Source organism: Lepidothrix coronata, unplaced genomic scaffold, assembly GCF_001604755.1.
Source record: "Lepidothrix coronata isolate B3197 unplaced genomic scaffold, Lepidothrix_coronata-1.0 Scaffold9, whole genome shotgun sequence".
NCBI classification, from domain to species: domain Eukaryota; kingdom Metazoa; phylum Chordata; class Aves; order Passeriformes; family Pipridae; genus Lepidothrix; species Lepidothrix coronata.
In genome coordinates, this window is record NW_016690189.1 from 9,539,420 (window position 1) to 9,554,166 (window position 14,747).

The 14,747-nt window shown below is 35.9% G+C and overlaps 1 protein-coding gene across 5 annotated transcripts in view; it reads left to right on the plus strand.

Moving 5' to 3' along the window:
• Positions 1 to 10,680, plus strand: part of TMPO (thymopoietin) — a 28,910-nt gene extending 18,230 nt beyond the window's left edge. For 2 of the 5 annotated variants that reach the window (XM_017804391.1, XM_017804389.1), the window contains exons 4-9: positions 372 to 472; positions 5,198 to 5,317; positions 5,431 to 5,526; positions 6,089 to 6,199; positions 7,434 to 7,525; positions 8,796 to 10,680. In XM_017804391.1, coding sequence (XP_017659880.1) covers positions 372 to 472; positions 5,198 to 5,317; positions 5,431 to 5,526; positions 6,089 to 6,199; positions 7,434 to 7,525; positions 8,796 to 9,087 — 812 coding nt within the window. In that variant the 3' untranslated portion in view covers positions 9,088 to 10,680. The remainder of the gene's footprint in view (positions 1 to 371; positions 473 to 5,197; positions 5,318 to 5,430; positions 5,527 to 6,088; positions 6,200 to 7,433; positions 7,526 to 8,795) is intronic. The other 3 variants (XM_017804390.1, XM_017804392.1, XM_017804394.1) reach the window with 3 other exon arrangements.
• Positions 10,681 to 14,747: the final 4,067 nt, after the last annotated feature.

Below are 14,747 nucleotides of genomic sequence, written 5' to 3' on the forward strand. Positions count from 1 at the left end.
TGATGTTGAAAAGCTTCAATACCCATACTACAATCAGTCGTAGAATGGTACTTTGGTTAAAGGAATTGCAGTTTGATACCAGTTTCTAAATGGACCTGCTGGATTGGTCAAAGCTTATCTGAAATGTAGAATTTGTAGGACAAAATGTAAATACTTGGGTCAGTGTTTTAAAATAATTTTAAAGTTATTCAGAAGTCTTTATTCTTCTACATTTAATGGAGAAACATACCTGTTTCTCAAAACTTTTTAAGGAAATGTTAACTCAGACTTTGTTGCCTCTTAAAGTGAATTTTTATTAAAATACAGTAGGTTTCAACTAGTACAACAACTAGTAGTATTATAGAAACTAGTTATATTAAACCTGGTTGCAGATCCGAAGACTGAGCTGAGGCTTGAGAAGAGAGAACCACTGAAAGCCCGGACGAAGACGCCAGTAGCACTCAAACAAAAAAGAGTTGTTGAACACAATCAGGTATGTTGAATTTAGTGGCACGTGGAATAGCTACTAACTGCAGGTGATGTGCTCACTAAACACCTTACTACTTTTAACATAATCACATTTGACTAAGTGAGCTCTGCAGTTTTTTTAAAAGTTCTTTCAGAAAGCCTGTTCTAATACAGCATGAAAATCTTGTGAATTAACTATATGTGCCATTTTTAGCCTGTCTAATAATATTCAAAGTTTGACTTTAATGTTCTAGTCTGACTTGCCAGCTGCTATAGCACCTCCTAGAGAAGAATAGTAGGCAACCTTAACATGTTTAGTTTTGGAAACCTGACAGGTTTTTAAGTCACATGGGCTGATGTCATCCTGTGGGATGTTTGTGATCAACTCAATTTAATAAAAGCAGCAGTTTCTCAAGAAAAAAGTTTGGAAAAAGGGGTGGGTTTTTTATTTTTAAAAAATGTTTTTAAATACATACATATCAAACCATATATATATGTGGTGTATATCTGTGGATATATGTCTGCATTTTAAATAAATCTGTTTAATGACTCATTTAAATATAATACATGAAGTAATGTATTTCAGGATATGCCTAGGTGTTTGTTTGTATACACATACAGTAGCTATCTATATAATATTTTTTCTTCAACTATGTTTGTAGTAGCAGTACTAGATAGACATGAATTTGTTTAAAAGCTGGTCCTGAGAAGAAAAATAATAAATACCAAGTTTAGATCTGTCTGTATGTACCACTTGTCCTTTACTTATCAATAATATTAGTTCTGTTGTCTTGACAAAAGAGGGATTTTACAGAAGTGCTTTAGATTTTCAAACTGCTCAATTCTGGATTTGGTAGTTGGTGGCTGATCTGTCCTTGTGATGTGACAGTGTCACGAAATACGCTGTTCCCCAGCTTAGGTTAGGGGGTCTTTATGTTTTCATCTGACCAATAATAGAGAGATTTTGCTACAGTAAAGGACTTGTATAGAAAACATTCAGTAATTCAGAATCTGACTTGTTAATTGCTTGGTGTATTTTAGCAGATCACAGTGACTTTTCTCAGTACTTCGTGGTAAATGCTAGATACTTGCAATTTAGATAGTGTGTGTATATAAACATGCTTTTACTATGAATGTCTCTTAAAGCAGGTAACATGCTTTACCTTATTATTTTCTGTGTGATCTTGAGTAATACAGTAGAGTTATGGAGATTTATAAGTAGTTCTGCTTTTTTAAATTGGATTTTTAGGGTACAAGCTGAACAGATTTCACTTCTACAAATCAAAATATGCATGTAATTCAACGCACCAAATGTTCCTTACTTTATTCAGGCAACTTCTGCTCGTGATGGTCTTCATAATGGGCATCTGAATCTTTAGATTCTTGTATTTTAAGAATTACTTTTTTCCTACATTGCTATTCAGCCAGAAATCCTTGCCAGATTCAGTGTAATAGAGATATTTAATTCTGCTGTGAACAAACAAAAATTCTGGTCTTCAGGAACCCACTTACAGAATAAAAGGCAAGAGATATATAGTGAGGTATTTTTGTGACATTTTCAAGTGATGGTTGTTTACTAAATTTTTGGTCATTCTGTTTCACTGTATTAATATTATGTTATTACCCATTTTGTCTTGCAATCTTACATGTGCAGTCTAGATGCAATATTTTGCAACTTACATATTTTAATTACCAGTAGTTAATCAAAGGAATATCACTTGATTAATCAAAAATTGATCTAATTGCAGAATTATGTCTAATTCCTCAGAAAATGTAACTCTATTTTGTTAAACCATTTACCTTTCAACTCCTGATCTCTGTGTTAAAAAAAAAGAAACCAACAAAAAGCAACATCTGAAAAACCCCTAACAAACACCCCCCACCAACCCCCACAAAAATTTTCTTGAAGCCAAAAACAACTCAATGATTTTGGCTAGCAAATGTGTGCAGTTATATATTTGATGAGAATCAAACCTGAAGATGGAGAAGTTTGGAGGTTTTTTCCTTCTTCTGTGGAATCGGATCTTAGGTTTTCAGCTAGTATGTCAAGGGACTATACTTGTTTTGCAGAATTATTGCAGTTGTCATGCACTGTGTGGCATTGGCTTAAAGATTATGAGGCTCTGAAGAGTGGTGGGCAGTGTGGTGTGAGCAGATTTCCTAGTTACTTCTAGGTCCTGTGCAGCCCTAGTTTTAGCCCAGACACAGACAGCTGACAAGATTGTCTGTCCTTTGGCAAGGATGGGTGTTGCTTTTCTCTTGAGAAGAGAGTGCAAATAGATAGTCACTAAGCAGACTGCTGCAAGAGAAATTGGGTCGGGAGGTTGAGCAGGCTTATGGGCCTTACCAGTTAGTTAGTAGTGGAGGGCTGAATGAACTCTAGCTCAGCTGTTTGTCTTTAATTATGTTTAATTAGCTCCTTATAGTGAACTGGAAAAGTTGGCAGAAAACCCTGATTTGAATTCCCCCTTCTAATCTGGTAGGTGAATATAGAATTCAAACTCTCTCTCTACATATATACTCTCAGGCCCCAGTAAATGGCAGTGGACAGAAAGAGGCAGGCTAAACAATAAATTTTAAAGAGTAATGTAAAACTACTCTCTCTCCTTGAGACATTGTAAAGTGACATTCTGCATGTGCTGTGTTCCCCTCCTTCTTCCTGAATTTTTTTTTTTACTACCTGGATTGTTGGTTTATTAAAAATAAAACATGCAGCATTGCAGCTGCTGACGTACAAATTTTATGTGGCATACACCCAATAAAAAGCTTTGTAAATGATAACTGAGGTGAAGTCATAATCTGTAGCTTTGCTGCTCGTGAGTAGTATGACAGTTAAAAGCACATGCTGAATAGTGCTTGCATACCACACCATTGTAGCTTCTCTGGTTACGTAGGTGTCAGTGTACATAAACAAGTGTTACATTCTTATAGGACTAGAGGCCTGCTCAGTTGACAGTGAGGATAACCATAACTGTAGACAACAATTTTTCTTTCTTTTTTTTATTATTTTGTTTGTTGACTATGCCCTGCTGAAGTATGGTTGGGTCGTAAGCAGTAGATTCTTGTTTTTTCCTGGACTCTTCATGCAAGAAAAAAATTGAAACTTGGTACTTAAAACATATGACTGAAGCATCTGGAGAACACAGAGAGGCAGTTATTAGTGAAGTACTTTTAACTTTTCATTAGAAGATAAGTAATTCCTAGTCTAACAGTCTGGAAGGGGGAGCTCTCCACTATTAGGATGAGAGAATTGTCTTACTGCCTTCTTTAGTGGACTGTGTTTGAGTAGAACCACTCTGAAATTAGTATTGTTCCCAAAGCTTCTAAAGAACACCTCTCAAATAAAAAGTGTATGAGGTTGAGCTGGGGAGCCATTATTGTAGGTTGCAGATTAAACGTTTCTTAAGGAAGAGAGGACAGTGTCTGGTGAATATTTAAAAAGGGGTTGTAAGATGTTTCATCAGAAGTCTGCTTAAATGGTAAAGAAATTTTGAGAATTAGGCCAAAACCTACAATTCTGTATAAAACACCTGAATCTGTTGGGACCTGAGGTCTGTGCATTTGTTTTTTTAAAGTACTTCAGTGACTTTGGAATAAAGTGAAACACTTGTGCTCCCTCTGCTGGGTATGTAGTTGCTATAATATAGAACTCATCACAGAATCATAAAACTGCTCAGCTTCTAGTTTCACTGTCCCCTCTCAATAAACAAATACTTTTCAGCCTGTTCTCTCAACACATTGTTTTGGGGCTGATGGTGTTCTAGTGAAGTTATTTCTGCTGTTGGACCTGTAACTGACAGTTGCACCAGTGTGTGTAACTTTGATCAGAACTGAGTGTGACTTCCAAAAACTTGGTAATACATCACTGTATGAGGTGTTAATTTGCAAAGATTTCAGTTGTAACAAAGTAACAATTTTTATTTCTAAACTTAACCAAATAAAAAGGAAAATCTTATATGTAATCTAGAAGAAGCAGGCCCTCATCTCCCTTTCCCTCCTGGGATTAGTTTTGAGGAGGATATTTTCCTTGAGCATAAAACTTGAAAGAAAGCATAGGGAGTGATCTGTGTTTGTTAATGGCTATAAGAGTTTGGCGCTTTCTGTTGTTACTTAGATTTGTAAATATTTGTGTCAGGCTTGATCTTTTAAGGCTATTGTTATGTGAGAATTTTTAGTTTCACCTCTCTATGTGGAACCTTTTAAGATTATAAAGTTTCTCTGCATGACCCCTGTGGAGAGACCCCTGGAGGTTAGTTCCTGTTGAAATGTAGGTGGCTGTGCATAAACCATTCCTATCTCTGCTTGAGAGAATAGAGTCCTGTCTGTGTAGAGAAGAAGGGGATGCTTTCTGCTTATGCTCACAGATTTTTTTTTTTTTTGGGGGGGTGTGTGTGTAGGCAGGTAATGTAATGGGCCTGAAAGCTTCATGTTGTCTGCCTGTGACTTCATGTGACTACTCACAGTATTAGTTAGCTCACTCTATTGCAGTGAGCAAATTAGCAGTTTTTACTGTTGGGCATTATCTACTCAGTTCTGTATTTAAACAGTAATGTGCTCTAATGTTGTAAGTATTGTGGTCAACTCTACTAATCTAGCAGGCTATTCATTATTGAATGTATTAGGATCCATTTTTTTTGATCGTAGACATGTTTCTTTTGGAGTATGCATGCTATTTTAGCTTTTGGTTGTGAGTATCCAATGTTGGCAGCTGGTTTTCATGTATGTGATCATGTGTTTGATGCTTGAATAGACCTATTCTCAAGATGAAGTTACTGAGACTGTCTGGACAAGTGGATCTTCAAAAAGTGGACCTCTCCAGGCATTTTCTAGGGATTCTACAAGAGTGTCAAGAAGAACACCAAGAAAAAGGGTGATGAGAGGCTTATTTTAAGACAAGCTTTTTTTTTTTTTCTTCTTCTCACTGTTAGGGTCCCAGTGGCTATTTTATTCAATTGTTTTCTTTTGTTTGTTTTAAACAAACAGGTGGAAGCTACAGCACAGTTGCCTATAGATGATGCTGTAATATCAGAGAGTACTCCCATAGCTGAAACTATATTGACTTCAAGCAACGAGACCCTAGTAAATATGCTTAGTAAATATGTTTAATCAATGGTGCAAGTGGCATTCTTCTGTAATGTGTCTTCACTGACAGAATCATTCTGTTTTGGACAGATGAAAGACTGTTTTAAGGAAAGTAAGACTATTCAGTAGTCTTGAAACTACATATTCAGTGTCTGGTTTAGTACCTAATGCTGTTCACTTTGAAATGGGACTAGGTAGACACCTAGGTCCCATCTGATGTCTTCTTGGGGGGAGGGTTGAAAAGAACCAATTTAAAAGCTTAGATATTTTTCTTAATTTATTTAAGTACATGCAGAATATTTACTTTTAAGTTCGGCTTTTCTCGTGAACTAAATAGCTTTTGTGTTTCTCAATGGCTTAAAAGAAACTGCTTGGAATGATAAGCTGTATGTTTCCTGTGCTTATTTCGGAGTATCTGTTGCATAACCTTCTTGAGTTAACTCCTAACATGCATATATTCAATGCACATAAAGGTTTTGTTGTTTGGTTCTGCCACCTTGCCCCCTTTAATTTTGTATCTTGGCTGTCTCTGAGTTTGAACAATTTTGAATCTCGGCAGGTTGTCAATAGGGTGCCTGGAAATTTCAAGCATGCAGCTCCTACGCTGTCAATCAGTGAACTCTCAGACATGCCCAGAAGAACACCAAAGAAACCACTGATGACAGCTGAAGTAAATAAATTAAAACTTAGATTGCTCTTGCTTACTCTTTGTGAACAAAATTCTTGTGTGTATGTGCTTACTTCTGAGTACAGAGGGGGGTGGAGGATGTCATTGCCCAGGTGACAGTCAATATAAATTAGTGTTGTTACATGACATGAGAGAGTATAAACTTACTTTTATCTTCCTCTTTCAGATTTGTGGGGGGTGTGTGTGAAAATCTTTTTTTTTCTTTTTCCTCAGACAAATATGTTTTGATGTGTTATTTCTCTGTTTGCTGCTCTCTTTCTGAACAAAATAAAGATTTTGTTTTTCTTTTAAATTCTTTGAATAGCTCAAAATAGAGCAGAATTGGGCCATCTGCCTTTGATCTTGTAGATCAGCCTATCCTGAAAAAACACAATGTGCTTTAATTTAGGGAATCAAGCAGTAGGATTACTTTAGACCAAACACCTGAATTAAAAAAGCATCTGTAGATTCCTGTCAGTTATCAAGACAGAAAATAATTCTTTTACTGTTAACCTATTCAAGCTGTCAAAACTATATCTCTTGGAGAACTGTCTAAAGCACCTGCAAGTATATGTAATTCTGTTAATGTAATACTGTAATATTGTGGAATTTTACATTGCAAGATAATGCTTGTCTGAATTTAAATGGAGTTCATTGCTTTGTGTAGTTACTGTAGATAAAACTTCTATTAACACTTCATTTACAATATGACTGGAACGTAGACTTATTTATCAAATAGAAAGTTGTGGGAAAACTTGATGTTCTATTCCAAGCTGCTGATGTTTTTTTCTATCAGTATTTTACTGTGCTATTACAGCATGAAGAGACAGATTACCCACAGCAGTGCCTTTTTAATCATGTTCACTACAACCAATGTTGTGATCTGCTCAACACAGCCATGATAGAGGTGATGGTTAAGTTTTTGGTTTTTTTGTTTTTGGTCATCTACATCATTGGCTGACAGGTGTATAGTATGTATACAATATATTCTTTATCTTAAAGGAAACTGAGGAGATCTCTGAATGCTTTAAGATACCAAAAGTGACCAGACTTCTGCCAATAATTGAGGTTAAATGAAATTCTTAAACCCAAGAATTAAACTTCTTGGGTATCACTGGGTGACTCATTCATTCTTACAAATTGCACATGGTTGTGGTCACTGAGATAGCTATGCAGACGCTTTTTGTTTTTCTTTCTGCTTGGTCTGCTTGGTCTCTAACTGTTTTTGGCTTCCTAGGTGCTGGAGAGAACTGCTACAGAAGAAAGAGTAGAAAGGGATATTCTGAAAGAAATGTTCCCATATGAAGCATCAACACCTACAGGAATTAGGTATTTCTAAGGTTTATGGGGGCTTGTTTGTCAGTTCTCTTAAACCAGTTTAAGCTGAATTATATCAATATAATCTTTTGATTATATTGATAGATTTCTGAGGAACAGTTTTTGTGCTTTAGCTCAATGACATTTTTGATGGCCACCTAGTTCTTCTGTTCTACATACAAGTTTTGTTAGCCAAAATAGCTCGTTCTTTATTTAACTTGGGGGAGGGAAAACAGAGTAGTACTGTAATAGGAATTATTATTGGAACTTCTGGGTGCTGGAAGTTAAAGGGAAAGGGCTTTTTTGTGGTAATGACTTGCAGTATTTAAGTTTTTGGCTAGATGCAACTCCATTAGGCCTGCTGTTAAATTAATGTAAAAAGTATATTTGAGTTTTCTTTTGCAAAACCAAAAAGAATTTTCACATACCTTACCTTTTTCTTTAAGTAGCAGTCCTGTTGTAGTCAAAGATTACTCTTAGTATGAATAAGATGGCATCTAGGAAGGGCTATTACATTTTTGTGTGCAACTTTATATTTAAACAAAAATTGAAGCAACCCTATGGTTAATTAGGCAATTAAAAAAACTCTGTCCTGTTTAGAGAATGAGAAAGTTTCCTTGTGTTAAGATGTGAAATCATCTTCTGTGTTTCCAACATATTAATTTTAGCTTCAATTTAAACTGCAATTGCATAAAGTCTGAACGATAAGGAAAATATACAGTACCAGTTACTGCTGTATTGCTGTGGTGTATTGCTGACCACTCAGGTTTGCTTTCTCTTGTTTTTGAGGTCTAGTTAAATCTATACCACTTTTAAAATAAAAATTATGCATGTATACTTCTTGTCCATAAGGACTTGGCAATGTATGTGGTTTTTTTAATCCTTACTGTTTTGTCTTCTGGCTCTGTGCATTGGCTTAGCCATTAGAAGATATTTTATTGGCCAGAGATTATCTTATGTTTAGAAATTCCAGCAAGGCTGCATAAGTGATCATTAAAGAAGCAAATAGAGACACTTCCTAGAGTTTTATTGCCAGTTATGATCCTTTTATGTGGATAGGGTAAAGTGGCATTTGAGAATTTAAGGGGTGTTTTTCTGAACACTGAATGATTAACTTTAACATATCTGTGAATACTGTTTTGGGAGTTTGATGGATATTTCAGATACTGAATTCACCAGAAATAATTTAGTTCTTTAATTATACTAAAACTTTCCTGTGTACTTTAGATTGCTCTTTTAAATATGCAATATTTCAATTTTTTTTTTTTTTTTTAATTAACAGTGCTAGCTGCCGTAGACCAATCAAAGGAGCTGCTAGCCGGCCTATAGAGCACAGTGACTTCAGAATGGATGAAAGTTTCTCTAAGTATGTTGAAAAATATGGTACCTCGGCTGACATCAAGTCGGAGAAACTACCAACAAAAAAAGAACGGTCCATTCCCCTGTGGATAAAAGTTCTTCTCTTTGTTGTTGTTTCAGTCTTCCTGTTTTTGGTTTATCAGTCAATGGAAACTAATCAAGGAAATCCTTTCTCTAAATACCTGAATATTGTCTCTCCGGGCAGTGCCAAATGAGTATCTTTCTGAAAGGCACACCCGATTTGATCTCCTATTTTTAATTGTAGAGAACTCTTCTGCCCTCTCATCGGCTCAAGGACTTCTTACAAATAATGTGATTGGAACTTGATAAATTGGATAAATGAAGAAAGATAATATTAAATGGACATCGGTAACTTTCTGGACTTTGGACTAGTAGGAGATCACTGCCATAGGAGTAACATTTTTTTAAATCTTTGAACTTTTTGTAGGCTTTATTTTTTTAATGTGGACATCATTTAAATTCACTTTTGAGAAAATGTATATTTGTTTTTGCAAGAACTTGGAAGCTGAGAAGGGCAAAAATGTAGTAAAATGTGAAGCTGTGTTTTTAAAGCTTTTCCTTTGTACAGAAAAGAAGTTGTACTTCTATCTCTAGATTATAGTGGAGAAGGATTTTAACATGGGATAAAGGGAAATGCATTTCTGTATGCATTTTTTCAGTAACAATTTGAATTTGATCTCTTAGGGTGTAGAGAGAGTACAACAACAACCTTTTCTGTAGATTACTGTAACTTTTTAGTAAATGTAACTGTAAACCTGTTTGCATTTCTGTAAAAGTCTTAGTATCATATTAGTAACTCTGTTTAAGTGTAACTTCATTTAAATGTATCCCTTCATTTTAGTGCTTACAGTGTTGTAGGAACTGAATACAAAACTAATTGGCAAGAGATGTCTTAGAGGAACTTATTTATTAGTAATGTGTGGAAAATAAAAATTGCATCAGTATAATTTGCTACTAAAATACTTTTTTGGGTCAAGGTTATCTGAAGTAGTCTAAATTCCAATTTAAGCAGTGGTCTTTTTTCTTTTTTAAAAAAGCGAGGTCTTTCCAACACAGCTTTATGTGATTATCTTTGAGTATTCATGTAGAGAAGTATTCTCAAAGTGTGAAAATTCCATATGAAGTTTTATTCTTGTATGAAGAGGGCATTGCTGCATTTTCTGCTACAGTTTCATCTTCTAAGGTGAGATTTACTACTTTCATGCAGTTGACTATTTTTCTCAGTGGAAGCATGCTGAAACACTCTCTATTGTGTAACTTGGTTGAGCAGGCAGCTGACTTCACTACTACCAATGAAGAGTGATAAGCAACAATTTTTTTAAAGTGAATGTATACATTTTTGGTGTGCTTAAATCTGCAGCATACAGATGTTAAGTCTTATTGCTTGGTACAAAATTGCAATAAATCATACTACTTATTCTTAAAGTGCTACTTATAAAACGCTGAGAACATTAGTTAATAGTCAATATCTTTTTACTCTAGGTACAATTATTGTGTAGACTATAGCAATGGGGAAGCTTTACTTTCTGTGAACTTTGGGACAAACATGGTAATTTGTAGCAAAGCAATAGTTTTGGGGTTTTTTTCCTGTTTAATGTTTTTTTTCCTTCTAAACTGCTTTTTTGAGTAATCTAAATAGCTAAACTTGTGTCCATCCTATAGAAAATTGTAACATAAGACATTCACTTTTGGTGTCAAAAATGCAGAAAAATAAAAATGATTTTAATGTGTGTGGATTTTCCTTATCAAAATAAATGCATTGCTGAAAGGCAGGAGAAGCAAGACAACTGATGTATCAGTGGTGTCATTTTGTGCTGCTACAGTCTTCCATACTGAAAAAAAAAGTTAAAAATCTGATAGTAAGATCAGTTCATGTCACTTGGCGGGAGGAGTATTCAGCATTCTTGCACAATAAGAGTTTTGCACCGTAATCCTTAAGCCTATGTTAGACCTTTAGTTTGGATGGGAGGAGAAGCTAGCCTTCATTTGCTTTTCAATGCTTAAGGAACTTCCTTCTCACTTTAAATTCTCTCTAGCACAACTTTGCTGCATGTTTTAACATGAAATACATCTTTCTCTTCTAGTTACATGAAATACTTTCAGTTGACCTCCTTCAGGGATACTGTTAGCATCATTTAAATAAAAACAAACCGCAAACTGAACTGCGATGCAACTAATTTCATCATTCTTTCATTTTGCACTGGTTTGGAGAATCCTCTCAACTTCAGTGTTACTTCACAGATGGTAAGGAGTTTTCTACATAAGTCCTTAAAGTAACTACATGTAGGTCAGTTGTAGTTGGAAGGCAGTGCATCTTCAAGAAATTAATGGGCTTTTTATACTTGAGGCATTTAATGGTGTGAAATAGCCCTGAGACTAATACCTTTCTCTTCCTTCCTCCCCTGGCCCCACATATGGATTTTTCAGCATACCTAAAGCTATTCATATTATTCTAAGAGTAACACATGTAGTATTAGCTGAATAGTTGTATCTGCTTAGAGCCTAAATACTGCTGTGTAAGTTATGCTGAAGTATACAAGTATACTGTAGTCTTTGTATCAAAGTGCTGAAGCAATAGGAGCTGGTGGGTTTTTTTTCCTTTTACACACTTTTCACTTTTGTTCCATTAGTTCATCTTGTCTCCTAGACAAAGGCAGGTTAACCTTTCAGAACCAATCACAAAATAGAGTAATTTTATGGAGCAGTATCCAAAATCCAGTAGCAAAAATTAATGGAGTTCTGATGTAGTAAGTATTGTTTAAGTCCTTTTTGGGGCAAGGGCTGCAAAAAGCCTGGAAAAGGCCTGTGAAAGTTAATGGGCATAACAGTGTTGTTTTGACTTCATGGGGTTTGTTCTCATGATTGGTCATACTGCTCAGAATGCTGTGCTGAAAATATGACAGGTCTTGATTTAGCTGTCTGAATTAGAGCTATTACAGAGCTTGTGTTTTTTTCCTTTAAATTGTGTGCTTTTAACATGTATACGGTCTCAGGAGCTTGGTATCAGGCTGCAAATCACTAGAGGATTTTCACTTGCAGTTTGAGACTTAATTTTATGGCATGTGATCCATGGTGAGACTAGATGAGTAGTGTCTGAGGCAAGAAACTCTCGAGGATCTTGAATTTAAGTTCTGTGTGTGTTTTGGAACCTTGATTTGTATTTATATAGGAAACAGTGTGAAGGAATGTCTTCTCCAAGTTTACTTTCTATAACAGCATGCTCAGTACTGCGTACAGAATGATTTCATGTCCCTCTTAGGCTTAGTCTATGTGTGTTTTGATTTGTTTCTTGTGGCACAACTTACAACACCCTTCATGGTATTAAAATTTCCTGCTAATTACCTTCTTAGATGGTTTTGTGGACAAAATATCTTTTTAAAAAAGTGTTAACTAGTTTATACAGAGTTAAAGCAGAGAAGCTGAGTACAAAAAGAATGCCTTTAAATAATAGACTGTTTAGCGGTAAAAAAAATATAATTAAAGTTGGGCAACATGTCTTGCTTTGATATGACTAAAGTTACATATTGGGCTGAAACGCTTTAAGAAATATTTAAGACTTCATCTGACTGATTGCAGTAGATATAGGGGTGGGTTGTGATGTATAATTTTTAATTTTGCATTTACAAACATAGGTGTTTTAATATGGCTTTTAGTGTGTGTGGTGAGTCTGCCTGTCTTTGTCTAAAACTGTCCTGTGACCTTGGCTTTTCTTTCTCCTGATGCCTTAAGCCCCTAATGGTTTTTTATTTTTCTAATATTGGTAAGCCTTATAAGTTTCATAAGTAGTGGAAGTAGACTCTAAAAGCAGCCTCCCTTACATCCCTTTCTCTGTAGCACCCTTGTTTACACATTCCTTAACCCTCTTACCCCATTCTATGCTCCCTATATCAATCCTACTCTCGAATCCAATAGAAATGTTTAGTCTTTTGTCAAGGCAAGGCCTAGATTGTTGGCAGAACAGCATATCAGGGCCTAAACCACAGAACACGGTCAAAAACTGGGTAACTATGTACCCTTTGTGCTCTGAGGGAGATGAAGGTGGGATGAACAGGGGGTCCCAGAAAGCCCCCCGACTCATTTTCAGGGGGTAGACCCGGGGCAGACCAGAGTAAAGGCCACAGGGTGGACACATCTGGGATTGGATGGATGGTATTATAAAATATAACATCTCAGGCACTGCGGGGGCGCGTCTTGTAACATCTTAGCCTTGGCAAATAAACCCTTTCTTATCTCACCCCTAATTAACTGCTCTGGAGATTTTTTCAGCACCTAAATTCCGCGGCAACACTCCTGAGGGTGTGTACCAGGCTACTTTGCACCAGTGCAACAGCGAGCTACAACAGATGTATAGTACGTGCATGTGTTCATACAGCTCAGGGTCTACAAGTTAATTCGACTTGTAAAGCAGTCCTGAGGTGGCATAGACACCTCTACTATGTATGTACTGATATAAAAAAAAAAATCCCACAAATTTTCTGTCCCACCTCACTTTGAAGTTCTTTTTTAGCATTGGTAGTCTGTGGTTAAAAAATGGTAACTTTTTTACCATTGCCTTATTTATTTATTATTTAGGTAAAAAATGTTATGTTTTGTGAAGGAAAAACATGTAATATCTGAGAAGGGTTTAGATTTTAAAAAAGATTAGTAGATGAGGACACTCATGACACCAACTAATAAGAAGAGGGGAGGTTTCACTGCTTTCTGCATTCAGAGGACATGAACTCCTGTTGTTCAATGCAGCAAGCTTGGATACTGCTGAAGGAGATGCTGCAGTGTTAAGGCTTCCCTTGGGCTGTGAAACCTGATCCATTACTGACTCTTAAGTCTAGTAGTTCTGGTGTTGAAACCAGGAAAGTGCACGTAAAATATATGCACAACAGGAGCAGATGGTGCTGTGCTAACCTGGTTATCAAAGGTGTGGATGGTGGTTTCACTATCTCATTGTATATTTTTGAAAACAATGTCACCTGGAATATTAGCTCATAAGAGCTTTGATTTTGTTTGCAGGCTTCACCAAAATTTTAGAACTGTAAAAGTTATTGTAAGATAGGAAATAGCCTACAACGTCCTGATTGTATGCTCTTTAGGGGGACAGGAAATGGAGGGGGGGTCATGGTGGGTGTTAATAATAACAGAAGGACAGATGAAATTAAGAAAGTTTGGTGTTGCCCAACTAGCATTTTCCTAAATGGATAAAGCTTAAAGAGCTACCGATTAAAAATATGTATTTAATTTGCAATAGCCCTTTTTACTGTGAATCTGACAGGTGGGCACCAAAAGGTAGCATCTTTAAAGTCTTCATCTGTCACTACCTTCAATGTGTGTCAGAATTCAGATTGAGGTGGTTTGAATTACAGGCTTTTGCAACTTTTTTTTCACATCTGGGAAAGGTTGAAGATATTTCTCTGTAAAATGGTATGCATTCAGCAGGAACATGTATTATCCCTGTATTTTCATGGGGCTATGTTAGACTGCTGTTTATTAGTTCTTGTTAATAGCACAGTTGTTAGTTGTCAGCTGAAACAAAAAAAAACCCTGTTCACAGACTGTAACTCAGAAGTATCAGTACTAGTTGAGCACATAAATTGCCATTAGCTGTCTTGTAATAAAGTCTTCTGTTCATCCTTTATAATTGGAAGGAGCAGAGGTTTTCTATATGTTAATCAAAAGTCTGCGAGAATTGCAATCACTTATATCCAATTTCAAGATAAGAGTCTGTCTTTATCACATTTAGAGATTATTAATGGAAAGTAAATATCAGTGGTTTTTAGATAAAACATTGCTAACAATTGCTTAGATTGCAAGTAATGGCAAAATGAACAATTCTGGCTTGTCTTCATTGCTGCCACTGGCA